The sequence below is a fragment of the Macaca mulatta genome, chromosome 11, assembly GCF_049350105.2.
Source record: "Macaca mulatta isolate MMU2019108-1 chromosome 11, T2T-MMU8v2.0, whole genome shotgun sequence".
Lineage (NCBI taxonomy): Eukaryota > Metazoa > Chordata > Mammalia > Primates > Cercopithecidae > Macaca > Macaca mulatta.
In genome coordinates this window covers 18,438,950-18,459,791 of record NC_133416.1, presented here as the reverse complement: position 1 = coordinate 18,459,791, position 20,842 = coordinate 18,438,950, and the positions used below count along the sequence as shown (strand labels likewise).

At 40.6% G+C, this 20,842-nt stretch overlaps 1 protein-coding gene across 1 annotated transcript in view; it reads right to left on the bottom strand.

Moving 5' to 3' along the window:
• The window catches only part of DERA (deoxyribose-phosphate aldolase), a 129,795-nt gene that overhangs the window by 53,373 nt on the left and 55,580 nt on the right, over positions 1–20,842 (bottom strand). Inside the window, exon 6 of the mRNA XM_015151207.3 lies at positions 11,437–11,565. Coding sequence (XP_015006693.1) covers positions 11,437–11,565 — 129 coding nt within the window. The remainder of the gene's footprint in view (positions 1–11,436; positions 11,566–20,842) is intronic.

The following is a 20,842-nucleotide window of genomic DNA, read 5'->3' as shown; positions in this document are numbered from 1 at the left end:
ACCCGTGGAAGCTTCCCAGACTGAATTATACAAGATGGAAACTCATATTTGTAGGAAGAAATAAAGACTGAAGGGATACATTTAGGGAAAACATAAAATACTAGCTTATCTTAGTTTTTTCTTTCTTAATGTCCTCAACAGACAAGTGACTGTTAAAAAAGTCGTATCACTGTAATAAGAGGTTTGTAAGATATATAGAAAAGAAGAATACTAAAATAACTCAAAGAACCAATGAGGATGTAAATTAAACTGTTGTAAGGTTCTTCCATTTGTGACATGTAGAGTGAAACAACATTAATTCTAATTAGACTGTGATAAATTAAGGATGCACATTGTTACAGCAACCACTTAAAAATTTTGTACAAAGAGTTTCTAGATAAAAAGTCAACAGAAGATACAAAATGTTACAAAAGAGCTAATGAACCCAAAAGGTTGCAAGAAAAGAGGAAACAAAAATAGAATCAAACAAATAGGAGAAAGTTTGCAAGGTGACAGACTTAACTCCTACCATATCAATAATTATATGAAATGTCAATGAATAAAACACTCTAAAAAGTAGAAACTGTCACACTAGATTAGAAAAGAAATGCCTACAAGAGATACATTTTAAATATATAGCCACAGATGAGTTGAAAATAAAAAGATGGAAAAAATATATACCATGCAAGTATTAAACACAAGAAAGCTGGTGTGGCCAGATGAATATCATTAGTAGACCTTCAGACAAGGACTAGTATCAGAGATAAAAAGGGACGTTTCATAATGACAAATGTGCTACTTCAGCAGGTAAACATAATAATCCTAAAGGTGTATGTACATAACGGGAGCTCCAAAATACACGATGAAAAAACTGACAGGCGAAAGGGATAACCAGACAAATCCACGATAATGTCTGGAGATTTTAACACTCTCTCAGTAATAAATAGAACCAGTAGACCAAAAAGAAAACAAAACTAGATCTGAAAAACATTATCAACCAATTTGATCTGACATTTGCTCTAATATCTGAAATACACATTCTTTTAAGTGCACTTAAAGCATATAACTAAATATAACCATAAAATGAGCTACAAATTAACTGTTAATTCCAAATGACAAAAGATTCTTACAATGGATACTCTCTGAGGATAACAGAATCTTAAATTATAAAGCAACAATAGGATATCCATAAAAGCACAAAATATTTGGAAAGTAAATATCTCATTGTAAATAACACTCTAAATAACAAAAGATATCACAAGGGAAATTAGAAAATACCTTTAACCAAAAAGTAATGAAAAAAAAAACAACAAAATAAAAAATTGGCCCTTCAAAAAGATTAATTGGCAAAGCCCTAGCATGAACAAGCAGAGGGGAAAGAAAGAAAACAAAAATAACAACAGGAAAGGAAACAAAAATGACCAACATCGGGAATAAAGAGATATAACTACAGATCCCACAGATATGAGAATAGAAAAACATATTACAAACAATATTTTGTCAATAATTTTAGCAACTCAGTATACTAACACAATGAAATACTTCTAGGCAAACTCCTTAAGATCTCCCATCTATTATTTTTAGTGAGGGCAAAAACAACCAAAAATGAAGCACACAAGAGTTCACACTATGTGATTAGATAATGTTCTAATACTGGCAAAGCTAAGCAAGGTGATAATAGTAGAAACGTGGTTGCAGCAGGGACGGCAGGTGAACTGAGTGGAGATGACTATAAAGGGACACAAAGGATATTTCTAGGAGGATGGAAATGTTCTTTGTCTTGAAGGGAGTAGTGGTTACAGGTGTTTGCAAACTGCCAAACTCATAACACTGTCTACATAACACCTGAATTTTACTTAATGCAAATGTGCCTCAATGAAATTGATTTAAAAAAAAAAACTTATTTTACAACACCACAGAAGTAGAATACTGAATTTAGTCAGAAATTTTAAAATTACTTTTTGGGGGATTATTTTGTGCAGGTTACATATAAAATTTGGGACAAGAATATAAAAAATACTTGAAAATTAATACTTCAATTCTATTATGTATCTTCTTAACAGAGTAGGAAGTATAAACTACAGGCCAGGAAGTATGCTACATGCTTTCATATATTATGCCTCACAAAGATTGTGTCTTTCATTCATGATAAAATCTAGCATGTGCCTTGGGAAACAGGCCAGGAAGTATGCTACATGCTTTCATATATTATGCCTCACAAAGATTGTGTCTTTCATTCATGATAAAATCTAGCATGTGCCTTGGGAAACAGCTGTGTTACAAATGAAACAGCAATAAACCTGGAGCCAGAAGACTCAGGTGCTGAAATAGTGATACAGTTTATTTATTAGTTTTGTGACCTTAAGCAAGTCACACAATCTTAGATTTCTTCCACTCTAGGACTGATGTGAGGACTAAGGAATATTATTTCAATGTACCTGGTAAAGCACACCATGAATACAGTTTTATTACTCACAGTAAGTGCTCAATAAACACTGCTGAAATGAAGAAATGAAGTGGATAAACAACATGAACAGAGAAACAAGCAGAAGGAAGAAATAAAGGGACATGTTTATAATCACATTGTGTTCTGTGGAGAGGATGGGTGGAGGGTGGGACAGAGCTTCCAAAGCATGATGACCTAATACCATATTCATATCATGAGAGGTGAAGCCACCTGGACTTCCTGGGTCGAGTGGAGACTTGGGAAAACGTTTCTGTCTAGCTAAAGGATTGTAAATGCACCAATCAGTGCTCTGTGTCTTGCTAAAGTACTGTAAACGCACCAATCAGCACTCTGTAAAAACGCACCAATCAGCGCTTTGTGTCTAGCTAAAGGTTTGTAAACACATCAATCAGCACTCTGTAAAAATGCATCAATCATCACTCTGTAAAATGGACCAATCAGCGCTCTGTAAAATGGACCAATTAGCAGGACGTGGGCGGGGACAAATAAGGGAATAAAAGCTGGCCACTCCAGCCAGCAGCAGCAACCTGCTCAGGTCCCCTTCAATGCTGTGGAAGCTTCGTTCTTTTGCTCTTCATAATAAATCTTGCTGCTGCTCATACTTTGGGTCCACAATACCTTTATGAGCTGTAACACTCACCGCGAGGGTCTATGGCTTCATTCCTGAAGTCATGAGACCACGAGCCCATCGGGAGGAACAAACAACTCCGGACGCGCCAACTTTAAGAGCTGTAACACTCACTACGAGGGTCTGCGGATTCATTCCTGAAGTGAGCGAGACCACCAACCCACTGGAAGGAAGAAACTCCGGACACATCTGAACATCTGAAGGAACAAACTCCAACTCACCATCTTTCAGAACTGTAACCCTCACCGCGAAGGTCTGCAGCTTCATTCTTGAAGTCAGAGAGACCAAGAACCCACCGGAGGGAATAAATTCTGGACACATTCTGGCGACCATGAAGTGACAATCACCAAGTGGTGAGTACCGTCGGACCCCTTTTACTTGCTATTCTGTCCTATTTTTCCTTAGAATTTGGGGGCTAAATATTGGGCATGTGTCGGCCAGTTAAAAGTGACTAGCACAGCCGCCGGACTAAAGACACGGGTGGCAGGTTTTCTGGAAAAGGGCTCTCTAACAACCCCCGACTCTTCGGAGTTGGGAGCGTTGGTTCGCCTGGAACCAGCTTCCGCTTTTCCTGTACTTCTGGACTAAGCTGAGGGTTGACAGAGAGGAAAGTCATTCAGCCCCGGGGTCCTCACAACAAGTTGTCTGACCTTGCAGCCATGAGTGGAACTCTCAAAGTCATGTCACCCAAGCGAGACTCGCCCATCTATCCTATCTATCCTGACCCTTGCCTCCTGGGTCCTCATGCCTGCCAAAGAAACTTCCTCTCGCCTCTCTTCTCCTGGGCTAGTCCCGCTTCTAAAAACCACTCCCTGTTTCTGGTGCTTTTCTAGTTTCTCCTGTAAGAATGATTTCTAGTATAAACTTCAGGACTCTGTTCCCTTCTTTAGGCACCCAGGCTCACCAATCAGAAAGACATAATTTTTGCCCAAAGCCCTGTTGGGGTTGGGGGGACTATCTTAGCAAGAATTTTAGGATCCCTCCTCAGACTAGCAGGCCTAACAAAAGCTATTCCTGAAGCTAGGATATGGGGAGCTTCAGAAATGGTATCTTTCCTATCATATAAGTAAGGACAAAAGGCATCACTCTTCCAACCCTGGAGATCCCCTCCCTCCATCAGGTATGGACCTCCACTTCATTTTTGGGGCATAACATCTTTATAGGACAGGAGTAAAGTCCCAATACTAACAGGAGAACACTTAGGACTCTTAACAGTTTTTCGAGAATGCATCGGTAAGGGACACTAAATCGAGTTTCTTCATTCCTCTTCTTGGTCTAGGAGGACAAGCAAAGGTGCAGGTTTTCAAGAATGCATCGATAAGGGCCACTAAATCCGACCTTTCTCAGTCCTCCTTGTGGTCTAGGAGGAGAACTAGTGTTTCTGCTGCTGCATCGGTGAGCGCAACTATTCCAATCAGCAGGGTCCAGGGACCGTTGCAGGTTCTTGGGTGGGGGGGAGCCAAACAATCCAAAACCACGGGCAGTTCTGTCTTTCAGATGGGAAACACTCAGGCATCAATAGGCTCACCCTTGAAATACATGCTAAGTCACTGGGACCAATTTGATCCACAAACCCTGAAAAAGAGGTGACTCATTTTTTCTGCACTACGGCCTGGCCCCAATATTCTCTCTCTGATGGGGAAAAATGGCCACCTGAGGGAAGTATAAACTACAATACTATCCTGCAGATCGATCTTTTCTGTAAGAGGGAAGACAAATGGAGTGAAATACCTTATGTCCAAGCTTTCTTTTCATTGAAGGAGAATACACAACTATGCAAAGCTTGCAATTTACATCCCACAGGAGTACCTCGCAACTTACCCCCATATCCTAGCCTCCCTATAGCTCCCCTTCCTATTAATGATAAGACTCCTCTAATATCCCCTGCCCAGAAGGAAACAAGCAAAGAAATCTCCAAGGGACCAGAAGAACCCCCAGGCTATTGGTCATGTCCCCTTCAAGCTGTAGGGTGAGGGGAATTTGACCCAAAGCAGGTCCATGTCCCCTTTTCCCTCTCTGATTTAAAGCAGATCAAAGCAGACCTGGGGAAGTTTTCAGATGATCCTGATAGGTACATAGATGTCTACAGGGTCTAGGGCAAACATTCAATCTCATATGGAGATATGTCATGCTATTGTTAGATCAAACCCTGGCCTTTAATGAAAAGAATGCGGCTTTAGCTGCAGCCCGAGAGTTTGGAGATACCTGGTATCTTAATCAAGTAAATGATAGAATGACGGCCGAAGAAAGGGACAAATTCCCTTCTGTTCAGCAAGCCGTCCCCAGTATGGATCCCCACTGGGATCTAGACTCAGATCACGGGGACTGGAGTCGTAAATATCTGCTGACCTGTGTTCTACAAGGACTAAGAAGAATTAGGAAAAAGTCCATGAATTATTCAGTGATGTCCACCATAACTCAGAGAAAGGAAGAAAATCCTTCTGCCTTCCTCGAGCAGCTACGGAAGGCCTTAAGAAAATATACTCACCTGTCACCCGACTCATTCAATGGTCAATTGATTCTAAAAGATAAGTTTATTACCCAATCAGCTGCAGATATCAGAAGAAAGTTCCAAAAGCGAGCCCTGGGCCCTGAACAAAATCTGGAGGCATTATTATTTTTTTTTTATTATTATTATACTTTAAGTTCTAGGGTACATGTGCATAACGTGCAGGTTTGTTACATATGTATACTTGTGTGGGGGCATTATTAAACCTGGCAACCTCAGTGTTCTATAATAGGGACCAAGAGGAACAGGTGGAAAAGGAAAAGTAAGATCAGAGAAAGACCACAGCCTTAGTCATGGCCCTCAGACATACAAACCTTGGTGGTTCAAAGAGGACAGAAAATGGAGCAGGCCAATCACCTGGTGGGGCTTGTTATCAGTGTGGTTTGCAAGAACACTTTAAAAAAGATTGTCCAATGAGAAGTTGCCCCCTTGCCCATGTCCACTATGCCGAGGCAATCACTGGAAGGTGCACTGCCTCAGAGGACAAAGGTTCTCTGGGCCAGAAGCCCACAACCAGATGATCCAACAACAGGACTGAGGATGCCCAGGGCAAGCGCCAGCTCATGTCATCACCCTCACTGAGCCCTGGGTACGTTTAACCATTGAGGGCCAGGAAATTGACTTCCTCCTGGCCTTCTCAGTGTTAATCTCCTATCCCAGACAACTGTCCTCAAGGTCCGTTACCAACCAAGGAATCCTAGGACAGCCTGTAACCAGGTATTTCTCCCACCTCCTCAGGTGTAATTGGGAGACTTTTCTCTTTTCACATGCCTTTCTTGTTATGTCTTAGGGAGGGATATATTAGCCAAGGCTGGAGCTATTATCTACATGAATATGGGGAACAAGTTACCCATTTGTTGTCCCCTGCTTGAGAAGGGAATCAACCTTGAAGTCTAGGCACTGGAAGGAACAAATTCAAGCTCAAGCCTTAAGTCTTCCCATGGGACAAAACTTCTCTTTATACGTCACAGAGAGAGCAGCAATAGCTCTTGGTGTCCTTACTCAGACTCGTGGGACAACCCCATAACCAGTGGCATACCTAAGTAAGGAAACTGATATAGTAGAAAAGGCTGGCCTCACTGTTTATGGGTAGTTGTGGGGGTGGCTGTCTTTAGTGTCAGAGGCTATCAAAATAATACAAGGAAAGGACCTCACTGTCTGGACTACTCATGATGTAAATGGCATACTAGGTGCCAAAGGAAGTTTATGGCTCTCAGACTACCACCTGCTCAGACACCAGGTACTACTCCTTGAGGGAGCAGTGCTTCAAATATGTACTTGTGTGGCCCTCAACCCTGTCACTTTTCTCCCAGAGGATGGGGAACCAACAGAGCATGACTGCCAACAAATTATAGTCCAGACTTATGCCACCCGAGAGGATCTCTTAGAAGTCCCCTTAGTTAATCCTGACCTTAACCTATATACCGATGGAAGTTCATTTGTGGAGAATGGGATACGAAGGGCAGGTTATGCCATAGTAACAGTACTTGAAAGTAAGCCTCTTCCCCCAGGGACCAGCGCCCAGTTGGCAGAACTAGTGGCACTTGCCCGAGCATTAGAACTGGGAAAGGGAAGAAGAATAAATGTATATACAGATAGCAAGTATGTTTATCTAATCCTGCATGCCCATGCTGCAATATGGAAAGAAAGGGAGTTCCTACCCTCTGGGGGGAACCCCCATTAAATACCACAAGGAAACCATGGAGTTATTGCACACAGTGCAAAAACCCAAGGAGGTGGCAGTCTTACACTGCCAAAACCAGCAGAGAGGAAAGACAGAGAGATAGACAGAGAAAGAGAGACAAAGTCAAAGACAGAAGAAAAGAGAGAGAGGAAGAAACAGAGAGACAAAGAGAAGAAGACAGAGGAAGAGACAGAGACAAAGAAAGAGTCAAAGAGAGACAGAGAGAGGAAGAGACAGAGAGACAGAAAGTCAAAGAAGGAAAGACAGGAAGAGACAAAGAGGGAGTCAGAGAGAAAGAGAGAGACAGACAAAGAAGAAATCAGAGACAGAGAAAGAGAGAGATAGAAGTGGTAAAGAAAAAACAGTATACCCTATTCCTTTAAAAACCAGGGTAAATTTAAAACCTATAATTGATAATTGAAGGTCTTCTCTGTAACCCTATAACACTCCAACACCACCTTGTTGTCAATGTAAACAAGAGTGTAGCCCAAAAGCACTGAGGCCACTGACAACCCATAGCCTTCCTATCAAAAATCCTTAACCCAGCAGGTTTCCTACCACGGGATCTAAATCAGAATTCATTACCATACAAAGGTCCGACCAGATCTAGGAGGAACTCCCTTCAGGACAGGACAACAGATGGTTCTTCCTAGGCAATTAAGGGAAAAAGACACAGTGGGTATTCAGTAATTGATAAGGAAACTCTTGTAGAAGCAGAGTTAGAAAAATTGCCTAATAACTGCTCTGCTCAAACCTGCGAGTTGTTTGCACTCAGCCAAATCTTAAAATACTTACAGAATCAGGAAGGAGTCATCTATACCAATTCTAAGTTAATATGAACTGAACGAGGTTTCATTAATAGCAAAGAAAAATTAAAATCCCAAACTTACAAAGTTTTCAACTAAAGTTTGCTAAAAGTTAACAGTGCAACATGTATTATCCTACTACCATACACTCTCAAAGGATTCCTCAGACAGTTTGCAAGAAATAACAAAATCTATTCTTACTCTACAATCCCAAATAGACTCTTTGGCAGCAGTGACTCTCCAAAATCACCAAGGCCTAGACCTCTTCACTGCTGAGAAAGGAGGATTCTGCACCTTCTTAGGGGAAGAGTGTTGTTTTTACACTAACCAGTCAGGGATAGTACGAGATACCACCCGACATTTATAGGAAAAGGTTTCTGAAATCAGACATCGCCTTTCAAACTCTTATACCAACCTCTGGAGTTGGGCGACATGGCTTCTCCCCTTTCTAGGTCCTGTGACAGCCATCTTGCTATTACTCACCTTTGGGCCCTTTATTTTTAACCTCCTTGTCAAATTTGTTTCCTCTAGAATCAAGGCCATCAAACTACAGTCTTACAAATGGAACCCCAAATGAGCTCAACTAACAACTTCTACCAAGGACCCCTGGACTGACCCGCTGGCCCTTTCACTGGCCTAAAGAGTTCTCCTCTGGAGGACACTACAATTTCAGGGCCCCTTCTTCACCCCCATCCAGCAGGAAGTAGCTAGAGCGGGCATCGCCCAATTCCCAACAGCAGTTGGGGTATCCTATTTAGAGTGGGAGAGGTGAAGCCAGCTGGACTTCCTGGGTCGAGTGGGGACTTGGAGAACATTTCCGTCTAGCTAAAGGATTGTAAATGCACAAATCAGTGCTCTGTGTCTAGCTAAAAGATTGTAAATGCACCAATCAGCACTCTGTAAAAGCACACCAATCAGCAGGACATGGGCGGGGACAAATAAGGGAACAAAAGCTGGGCACCCCAGCCAGCAGCGGCAACCTGCTCGGGTCCCCTTACACACTGTGGAAGCTTTGTTCTTTTGCTCTTCACAATAAATCTTGCTGCTGCTCACTCTTTGCGTCTGCACTAGCTTTATGAGCTGTAACACTCACCGTGAGGGTCTGCGGCTTCCTTCCTGAAGTCAGCAAGACCACGAACCCACCAGGAGGAGAAAACAACTCTGGACGTGCCACCTTTACAAGTTATAACACTCACTGCGAAGGTCTGTGGCTTCACTCCTGAAGTCAGCGAGACCACGAACCCACTGGGAGGAACAAACAACTCCAGATGCACCAACTTTAAGAGCTGTAACATTCACTGCAAAGGTCTGCAGCTTCACTCCTGAAGTCAGCGAGACCACAAACCCACCAAAGGAAGAAACTCCAGATACACCTGAACATCTGAAGGAACAAACTCTGGACACACCGTCTTTAAGAGCTGTAACACTCACCGCGAGGGTCCACGACTTTATTCTTGAAGTCAGCGAGACCAAGAACCCACTGGAGGGAATAAATTTCAGACACATGAGTAGTAGGTGCTGTGGTTAGGACAGGGTTGGCTGACCTCCAGAATGAATACACTTTCATTGTGACCAGGATAACAGCTGGGGTAACAGGTATCACAAGATTGGCTCCGATGTGACCCTGAGGAGTACCTCAGCTTCATGAGTACAACCAACAGTGTGGCTACCACAAAGCATGTACTGTAAGCGGCTGCTGTTATTCGTCTCCAAACTTTTACTTTGTTACCCGGGCTAACAATCACTTGTGCTAGCAAGGAGCATAAAAGGGGGGTTACCTGCACACCAAGTAGCCTCCAAGGGGCTTTTCCCACGTTCGTAAGAGGCACAGTGAGTCTTCTACTATGAAGCTTTGAAATGCCAGCATCACTGACGAACAACTGTTCAAAGTGTTCCATCCCTTCTCATCCTTAGGTTTTTCCGAGATTTTGCTCTCAGATGACAAGTGCAGATATTTTCTAGATACAGCAGCTGTGACCAGACCAACCACACCACTGATGACTAGTAGGCTGATTTTCAGTAGAGTTCCAAGGAATGATCTGCTAGGCCTGACAGAGCACTCGAGAAGTACCTAAGAGTATGGCTGGCCCAGATTCAAGACCAGAGAAACCAGGTATCTTCCTCCAAATATAGGGCTCCTAGAAGGACACCTAGAAATTCAACACTCAATCACAATGTCATGTGATAAGTTATATGACAGGGCTTTTAACTGAATGCTGTGGGGACACACAGAGGAGATAATGAGCCAAACAGTAGGGGGAGAAGCAGTATCAGGGGAAATAATTCCTGAAAAAGGTGGTACCTGTGCAGAACCCAAAGATGTTGAGTTATTTGGGCAAAAGGCATTCCAGGCAGGAGGCAGACACAGAACGTACAAAGACTCAAAAGGTTGGATGGCACCATCTGCAGAGAACTGCAAGTAATTCTACATGGCCGGAGAACATGGTGTGACGGGAAAATGAGATGGCAGAGGCACAGCCAGGGTCTTAGGAAAGACCTTTTTAAAATAAGAATCTACGAATGTACATTTTACCATGAAGAGGAAGGGAAACAACTGAAGGAATTTTAAGCAAGCAGTACCATAATAAAATTAGCATTAAAAAAAATTGTGGCGACAGTGTGGAGAACAGATTGGAGGGGAACAAAAGTCAAGAAGACGGGGAACAGCTGAAGTAATCCCTGTGGAGGAGGATGGTGGCCTAAGACAGCATCACTTAGAATGGAGGGAAGACGTGTCAAACACAGCAAAGAGGTCTAGAGAGAACTCTCAAGGCTTATTCACTGATTTATGTGAGGTGAGAAAAAGAAAGCACCAAGCATGACTCCTAGGCTGCAAGCGTGGATGTCTAAATGGATCGACCTGCTGTTCAGAGATAAAGAATAAGTCAACTCATATTTGAAAGTATAAAAATCAATGATACTGCACTAAATTTTAAAACATTAACGCAAACAAAGGCAGAGGTTGTCTCAGATAGTATGGATACATATCTCTGAGATAAATGAAAAGCTTACATTCAGAGAGGAGTAAGTCAGAGTTAAAGAAATTCCTGTCTAACATATGTTGATGAGTGAATAATCAAAGAATAAAACAGAAGGCAATTCACTAACAAGAGAGCCATCTACTGCCTTATAAGCATAGTGCAGCAATGAAATGCCACAAAAAAAAAAAAAAAATGTGGAAGACAGCCAGGAGTTTTTGACCACTTCACACTGGACATGTTTTTACAAAATATCGGATTCCTCCTACAAAAAAAATTCCAAGTGGTTAGCATGTTTAATAACAGCTAAATGCTTTCACTTACTTAAATTTCTCCTAAAAACATCAATTCAATAGAAAACATCATTTGAATACAAAACACTTACCTGCCATCATTGCTATCATACTGGCTTTATAGACATTAGTAAGAGATCCAAGCTCTCCTGTTGCTAATATAGTTTTCAGATGAGCCTCCCCACAGGCCTTGCGAAACTGACGAATCTCATCATACAGGGCTGGGAAAGAAAATAATTGAGGCAGTTACAAAGCAGGCAAGTGATAACATAACTTGGCAGCCGTTTAGAGCTGGTAGAACCCATTTCACATTTAGGAAACATAAAACATTTGTCACTTTCTAAAAATCACCCCAATTTAACATTGCCTGGAGCATTCTGTTGCAGTTCACATCCTGTTACAAGGAATGCTTGGTTTGCTACCATGAAACCGTTTCTAAGCCCTGGCCTGAGGTCCAGAGACATAGAGCTTTTTAAATATCATAATGACATGCAAATTATAAATAATTTCTGTCTTGTCCATATGATGGTTGCTTCCAACAAAAAACAAATGTAGCTACTATACATACAGTGGTGTACCCCTTTGAAAAGTAATAAAATAAATCTTAGGTTCTCATTAATTCTTCCATTCACAAGTAATAGGTTCTTTGGTTGAAATACAAAACACACCTTTCTCGAGAGTTATGTTCATGACAATAAAGACACAGCAGCTTGCCCCACTGCCTGCCAGAGTATGTTTATATATCTGACTAAAAAGTGTTGAGCCTGGCCAGGTAGTGTTGGATGCATGTGCACAAAGCCATCTGTAGGGAGGCTCAGAGATGCTGCCTTGAATCTATTAACCCCTGAGCCCATGACCCCAGGACCACCTCTGGCTTTGGAGGGTTCCACATTGTGCCCAGATTTATTTCATATTTCATATTCAAGGTAACATTTCATATGAAAGGTAACAGGATTTTAGTAAGCAAATTAGACCAAAATCATGGGTATTAAATCTTTAAAAACTTATTTAAGTCTTTTTTCAATGACACCAGTGGATTTTGGCTTTTACCCTGTATCAGGCTGGCCACTTTCATTTCTTGAACTCAGGCTACTGCCATGGTATCAGGATCAAGGCTTTTTCTTTCCTTTGTATTTGAGAATCTTTCATAGGAAGTAGTTTTATAAGCACATGGACTAAACCAAGCAGGAGGGAAACATTCATAATAAGCATTGGGGTAAGCATTTCTTAAAGCTAAAATGAGAGTTCTGTAATTCACAGGCTTACTAAAGTACATAAAAAAATGAAAAATTAGTCTCAAGTTAGCAAACTCAGTTCAAACCACAAGAGTTGTAACGGCCAAATAAAACTTGCCTTCTCAGTCCTAGAAAACATGAACTTGAAGCTCAAAAGTGAAAAATGAAGAGAAATGAAAGCAAATATTCTATTCCAAGATGCTCAGTTTAGAAAGTTTGTTACCACTGAGAGATGGTACCCACAGAAGGTTCTTCAATAAAGAACAGACTATTTTCACAGATCCTTAGTAACGCGCAGTTCTGAGTACTAGGGATGATTGATCTGAGATGCCACACCACCTACCTTACCCTGCCCATCTACCTAACCTGGGAGAAAATCATCCTACTTATGCCTTCAATGTGACAACCTGTATAAGAATGTTAAAAATAGTGATAGACTATGTAGCAAAAAAATTTATATATTCTTATAATTCAGAGAATGAATTGGATGGAATGACATTTCTTGAGTTATTGAATCTAAAAAAAGAAACTTGTTCTCTAAGAACAAGTGACAAGGAAAATCTTCTGATCTAAAAATCCAAGAACACTAATCCAAGTTAACTTGTGATTTAATTAATGATTTTCTTCCACAAAACAGTGTTGTCATTAAAAGCTGGCTTTAGAGTGAGACAAATGCAGATTTAAAACCCAACTCCATCATTTCCTGTGGGACCTTCGGCAAGTTATTTCTCTCAGCATCAGCTCCATCCTTAAGGTGTCAATAATATTTACTTTACAGGGTTACTAGGAATAAGAGAGAGAGATACAAAGTACTTTGCATACTGCCTGACATGTTATAAGCACTCAAAAAGTTTAATTATTAAGTTCAGAATTCTAGTAAAATGAATTTCCACTAAGTGTTGTGTTATAAAAGTCAAATCTTATTTCATGGCCTGACCCAGTTCCAGTAACCAAAGTTCTGTTGTATGGATTACTGCTTACAATCAGTGAGCCATCAGACAAGGCTTGAAAGTATTTTATTATAGCAGTTGTTAAAGTGAACTTTGGCCTGTAAAACAAATTCTTAAAACACTGATCACAGCCATATTTGTGAACCAAAAAAATCATCCTTTTTCTAGAGTACTACCTTCTGATGCCAAGTGAATTTCTTGAAGTATAGTTAAAATTAACCAGGAAAACCAGAGGTATTTTATGATTCAGTCATTTGGAAGTTATGCTCTTTAATCCATGATCCAAACAGAATTAACCAAAAGTGCTCACTTACAACATAACTGGATTTACAAATATGCAGCCAATGCCTTCTCATTCGTTAACTGCCAATTTCTAAAATCATTTTACTGGCCTATTTTACCACATAATAGGGTCAAGTTTTTCTGAGAAAGTATCTTAATCTTTAAGGTTTAACAGGTAGAAAGTTGTCATTTCTTTGTTACCATTCTGCCCAAAATATACTAGAACAATTACATCAAAAGTTATACCAAATCTGGTCTTTTTAAAATGTGACCTGGGCTCTATCAAGTGATTGCTTCTACCCAGGCCTTTGAATCTTACACAGTGAGGCAAAGATGAAAGAATAGTTAGATATTTTCCTTATTAGTGCGGTATCAGCAATAGCAGGAGATCCAAAAGTCCAGTGTCCCAGAGGCCAGCGACCAGCCAACAGTGTGGTACCTGTGCTGGCCAGCAGGAGCAGCACCAGCAGTGGCCCTGGGACCACGCTCTTCCTGTGGCACAATCTGACTGTGTCCTCTGCTCCTTATTCTCTCATGGTCCTGCTTTTTTTCCAAGCAAGGCTTCCTCCTTATTCAGTGAGCTGCTTTATGTCTTTCTAATATAATAAATCCCCTTTCAGCTTCACTTAATCAGAATTGGTTTTGTTCATCTTCAACTCATGAATATTTACTGAAGACGTATGGTATTGTAGACAATAATGTGGGTTCTCCTGAGTATATGGATTCACACCCCAACTCTACTACTAGTTTATTGTTTGATTTGGGTAAGTTACTTAACTCTAAACTTGTCCCACGTTCATTTACAAAATGGGAATGATAGAAGTATGCACACCTCACGGAGTTATTTTGAGCATCAAACAGGTTAACATACATGAATAGATAAGGACAATATCCCGCACATTGTTCATGCTCAAGGAATGTCAGTTCCTGTTTTCAAAGTTGCTGGTGGCAGCAGTGATGGTGTTACTGTTATTACTTGGTGCTTATCAGGCTCAGATTACAGAGGGACTTACAAAAGCTGAGGACACCATGATCTATGTTCCTTAAAGAACATAAAATCTCTTTGGGCCCCTAAAAAACAGTCTGGGGAAAAAAAGTTTACTATATATCACAAATAAGTTTGTTTTTAAGCTAAGAACCCATGCTACATTGAATAGCAGACTCTTGACATAAGACAGTTTTTGCTACTTGCTACTTGTGTAAACATTTAGGAATTATTCAATTTCTCTAAGCCTAATTACTTAGGGAGGCTCGGTTTGCTCACATATTTTTGTGACGATTAAATAATACATGTGGCTAGAACAGAACGAGGCATTTAGTAGGCATTTAATCATTCAATACCAGCTTCCCACATTCTTTCTCATACACTTCCAAAAACCCAAAAATAACTATAATGAACAACAACAACAAAAAAAAGCAAGCACTGTCCTAATACTTATGAAAGCACAACTAGAATTTGCCGATCTTACATATAAGAAAAAATAGACCACTTCACTCCAACACAAGCCATAGAAACCACAAAGAAGCATTATTAGTGTTTAGGTCATTTTGAGTACTTTGACAGTACCATGATAGACACCTTGGAAACTAGATGAATGACATATGCTAATCAAAGTGGCTTGATGGCTGAAATGTAACCCAGTCAATCTCAAATTATATCCTTTAACAAACTCAGCTGGCACTTTCCTTTCAATATAAATAAGCCAAACAATGGAAAAATGAATGAGCAGGTTTTCCCCTATGTTCATAGGAAAGGACAATGGTGGGGTGTGGGGTTATTATAATTGCTGCTAGACCACACACGCAGAGGAAATTACAAGTGAAGTAATAAGTTCAACAGATGCCCTTTCCAAAAAATTTTTCATGAGGAATAATTACTCTAAAGGATAAGAAATCCCCTACGTTTTCAAAGCTTATTCCCTCAAAAATGCTCAGTGTTCTCCACACACCATTTAACCATTCCCTTGTGAGATAGTTCAGTTACCTTCATGTTTCCAATGTGAAAAGTAAGATGTGGGCCAGGCACAGTGGCTCACGCCTGTAATCCCAGCACTTTGGGAGACCGAGGCAGGTGGATCACCTGAGGTCAGGAGTTCGAGACCAGCCTGGTCAACCTGGTGAAACCCCTTCTCTACTAAAAAAGTACAAAAAATTAGCAGGGTGTGGTGGTGGACCCCTATAATCCCAGTTACTAGAGAGGCTGAAGCAGGAGGATCGCCTGAACCCAGGAGACAGAGGTTGCAGTGAGCCAAGATTGCGCAATTGCACTTCAGCCTGGGCAACAAGAGCGAAACTCCATCTCAAAAGGAAAAGTGAGACATGGAGAGATGAATGACCTGCCCCAAATCTTACAGAAAGGACTCGTCATGCCTTCATACGTGGAATAAAACTGTATTTCCTCAAAATTTTCTGCCTCTATTCCAGCACACATAACACACATGCATGCACAGGCACACTCACTGTAGTTACAACATATTCTCAGGGAAATACACTGCAGTGCTTCGAGCCACAGAGTCGTCAAAACTCAGAACCTAAAGGGATGTCAATTCCCTTCCAGTTCAAACTACTCACTTGACAGATGGGCATTATAATCCTAAGACCTGGTTTTCATGCTTCTAGGGTAAAAAAGCTGCATAAAATGAAAAGTCCCAAGGTAATTCAGAAACCTAAGATACTTAATTTTGTATAATACACTAAAAATGATCTATAAATTGCTCTTTTAGCTCCCCTGGATGGGAAGAAAACAAGAGTATGGTGCTACAGTAGAGTTCGCATTTTTGAATGAGGACTTTTCAGCCCTTGCTTGGCCGCTGATTAGTTGTGTTACTTGGGATTCATTTTTCTCCTCAGGATTAGATAGGAGAGCTTTACTTTTACAGCTCAAACCCTTCTCAAATTCTGCCAATAAATATAAAAGTATTAAAATGGTTAGGAAGATAATCATTTTTCCTTCAGATCCACCTTTAATAATAAGCACATGTAAAATGATGGTAAACGCTGACTTACTCTAAAAGTTTAAGCTGTTATAACTAAAATGAAAGAGCCTCTTGTTGATTTAGAAAGATGATTCTGAACTCTGTCTTTGGGAGCTCTCAACCACAGACAAGAGGGAGCAGGGATTTTCTCAAGTCACATACTGCCAAGCAGGTGAAGAGAAACCTAGCCCCCATGTCACTGGGGCCTAGATAAATTCTTAGCCTGCATGTTGCCACATCAGGGTGGAGGCAAGGTGAGGAGGACGTGCAGTCAGCTCTGGGGAAAGTGAAAGTCCTTACCAGCGAGGACTGAAAATTCTAGGGGTTGGGGAGGACGTGGTAAGTAGAGCCAGGAAGATAACCCGTAGGCTCTAGAGATTGTCAAATACAAAGCAATTGATCAACTAGGTAAATATTGATCAAAAAGATGAATATACTGAAGATAATGGATAATGGGAGCAAGATTTCTCACTGACAAGAGAAGGGGTATAAATATGGAAGGGGAAAGTAAGAATAAACCATGCAATGCTGGAGTGTAATAGAGGTTATCAGTGTGAAGTGGTAAGTTCTAAGACAGATTTATAGACTGACATACAGATAAACAAATATAAATGAATGTGTGTTTCTATGTGTGTGCTGTGTATATGTGTACGTTCATGTATTTACTAGATCTGTCTGATAAGAGGGTCTAGAAAAATAACATCCGAATAACAATGAGTTATACCTAGCAGCCAGATCTTGGTTTCTAAATACAATTAATCAATAAAAGGAGGAAGAGCTCCTTGGAGAAATGACTGATTCCAAAGCTGGAGCAGACAAAGTCAAAGATACACCTGAAACATCTATTACAAGAAAGCAAGGAAGTTTCTAAAGAATGATGGGAACATAAAAAGGATAGAGGAGCCAGTTTGAAGCAGCTCCTGAAACCGTCTTTGCAAAATTATGACTGAGACAGTAAAAGAGATCTAACCTGACTGACTCCATCTTGTTTCTCACCTTTAAGCTGTCCTTGGTCCTTCCTGGGCACAGGCTGAACTAACTTTGGGAGGAACTTAGTTGATAGTTCATGGTTTAAAACAAGATAATAACAGCGCTTTCCCAAAACAAACCTCCTTCCTGCCTGGGGACTAGACTGCCTTTGTAGAACTAACAAGATTAGAAATTATGGCTTAAGAGTCGTGCAGCTGGGGGCTGCAAGATTCCAACCCTCCCTAAACTGCTCCTAAGATCAGTGCTGGAGATATTTTGCAGGCCCTGCACTTGATGGATCAGCTGGCACCATCCAAATTGATAAACTGGCTCATTCAACCTTGTGGCCCCTACCCAGAAACTAACTGAGCACAAGAGGACAGGTTCAATTCCCTAGGATTCCATCTCCTACCCAACCAATTAGCATTCCTAGATCACTGACAACCCACCAAGTTGTCCTTAAAAACTGATCCCCAAATGCTCGGGGAGACTGACTTGAGTAAGAATAAAATTCTGGTCTGCCATACAGCTGGCTCAGCATGAATTACTCTTTCTCTACTGTAATTCCCTGTCTTGAGAAACTGGCTCTCTGTAGGCAGCAGGCAAGGTGAACCCAGTGAACAGTTACACTTCCACTGGCCAAATCTGGGACTATCTGAGTATCAAAATAAATAATGATGGTAAAGGATTATAACCAATTGAGTAAAATAAGAATCAATGAGTTCTTACAAACAGGAAGGAAGGGAGGGAAGAAGAGAGACCAGTAAGGACAGAGGGAAGAAGGGAGGGAGGGATGTCAATACCACATCTGGCTTTCTAGGGTTCCACATCATGCCCAGATTTGGTAATGCCAACTCATAAGTATAGAAGAAATGACAGAATTAGAAAATCAAAGTAATAGCTGAAAAATCATCAATGGATGCTAAAAGAGTGAATAAAAGTTAGATGAGGAAAAGGATATTAACATAGTCTCAAAATATCTCCATTCATAATCTGTATTAATTACTTATTAAAATGCAAAATACTTATTAATTTTGCAATGGAGAAACTTGGCAGAAACCATCTTTGCCAAGTAAAAAAAGGAACATCATCAATAATAGTACAAATTAACATCCTGTGACTCCTGAAATAATGCACTGAGAAGAACAGAGCAAAAGTTCCATGGTACGCCTGCCAAAAATGTATAACCTGAATCTAATTGTGAGAAAATACCAAACAAACCCAAACTGAGGTATATTTTACAAAAATAACAGGCCCGTAATTGTCGAAGACAAGGAAAGACTGAGGACTGTTCTTAGTATTCTTAGGCTAAAGAATATTAAAGAAATATGAAACAACTGATCCTAGACCTAATAAACAACACTATTGGGACAATCTGCAAAATCTGAATACTCTGTAGATTTAATGGCCATATGGTTATCAATGTTAATTTCCTGATTTTGATGCACTACTGTGGCTTGGTACAAGAGTGTCCTTGTCCTTGTTTTCAGGAAACACACACTGAAGTATTTAAGGGTAACAGGTGAACAGGTCTGCAACTTATTCCCTAATGGTTCAGAAAAATATGTATGTAATACATCATTTATATATGTATGTACACACATCACGGAGGAAATAAGTCAAAAAAAGTAAATGGGGTAGCACTTTATAACTGGGGAATCTCAGTGATAAAACTGTAGTCTTGTGTACCAATTTTACAACTTTTTTGTAAGTTTAAAATCATTCAAAAATAAAAGTTAAAAAATAATTTGATATGTTTGTTGTAATTTAGCATCCAGATATTTTTCTTACAGGAGGGCTTTTTAGACTATCAATCACTCTATGACTTCTATGACTTTAAAAAGAAGTGATTATATATGGTACATATTATTCTGTAACATGCTTTTTTCCTTCAATATATCCCTGACATATTTCTATGTTAATAAATACAGGTCTATGGAGCTATTATTAATGGCTGCACAATATTCCATCACATGGACATAAAAAATTTATTCAATCATTTTCCTATTGGATACTTAAGGTTCCAGATTTTTTGCTATTACAAGTAAGACTTCAGTAAATGTCCTCATAGTTAAATATCTGCAACCATCACAACCTTATTCTCCAGAGCCTTTACTATTTTTTCTGCTTACATATCCACATGTAATATATGTCTGTTGTTAAAACTTCAAACCTTATGAAAACTGGAAATTCTCTATTTAAAAAAAAAAGCAATTCTTGCCATGTACTAGAAAAATAATAATTTGGTAGGCTATTATCAAAGGTGCCTGACAAATGAAAATGGAATTCCAATACCACAACTGCAAAGTGGTCAGAATAATGCAAAATTTAACAAAACACATACACCAGAGAAGTGGCTGGCATAGTGATGTCCCATTAAAAACCTATTAATAAATGTTTTCACTTATAATGAGGTTTTCAGGGGTAGTGAAAGTGGGCGTGCTAGAAACCCAGGATATATTACACTGCAGATGCTTAATCAATATAGTGGCACAACTAGCAGAAGAGTTGTCTCCTGTTTATCTCCCCACATCCCTCCTACTACTGCCACACTGAGAAGTAGAAGTCATAACCTGACCTCTGCCTGTCGTTCCCAGCTGAAAAACAAGTGAGGCTGTGTCAGTGGAGTACTCACTGACAGAACTCAGAGCACTCGGCCACACTCAGAAAGGCCTGTGTGCATCAGTGTGGATCCAAGGGCTGGAGAGGAGGCAAAGGGGTCAGACTGCATATTTGAAACAGCATCCAATCAGATTGACAACCTGCCCTACCTTCTGCAATGCTGTCCCCGCACACCAGCAGAACTTGCATCTATAGCATTTTACTTTTCTCTATTTAAGATGAACTTGCAAGTCCAGCACTAGATCGTGGAGTCCTGCACCACTCTCCCACTGGTCCCTGAACACAGATCCCTTCTCCTGAGAGTTGTGAGCAACTTTCCTCTGTCCCTGGTACTGACTGCAGTGGCTCGGGACCATGGCCCCACTCCCCACGCCTTGGCTTCACATTGCATACATCGTTCCCTCTCTGGGTGCACGCTAGGGGTCCCCGACTTCTGCCCTGTGCGTGAAATGCCCCGGGACACAT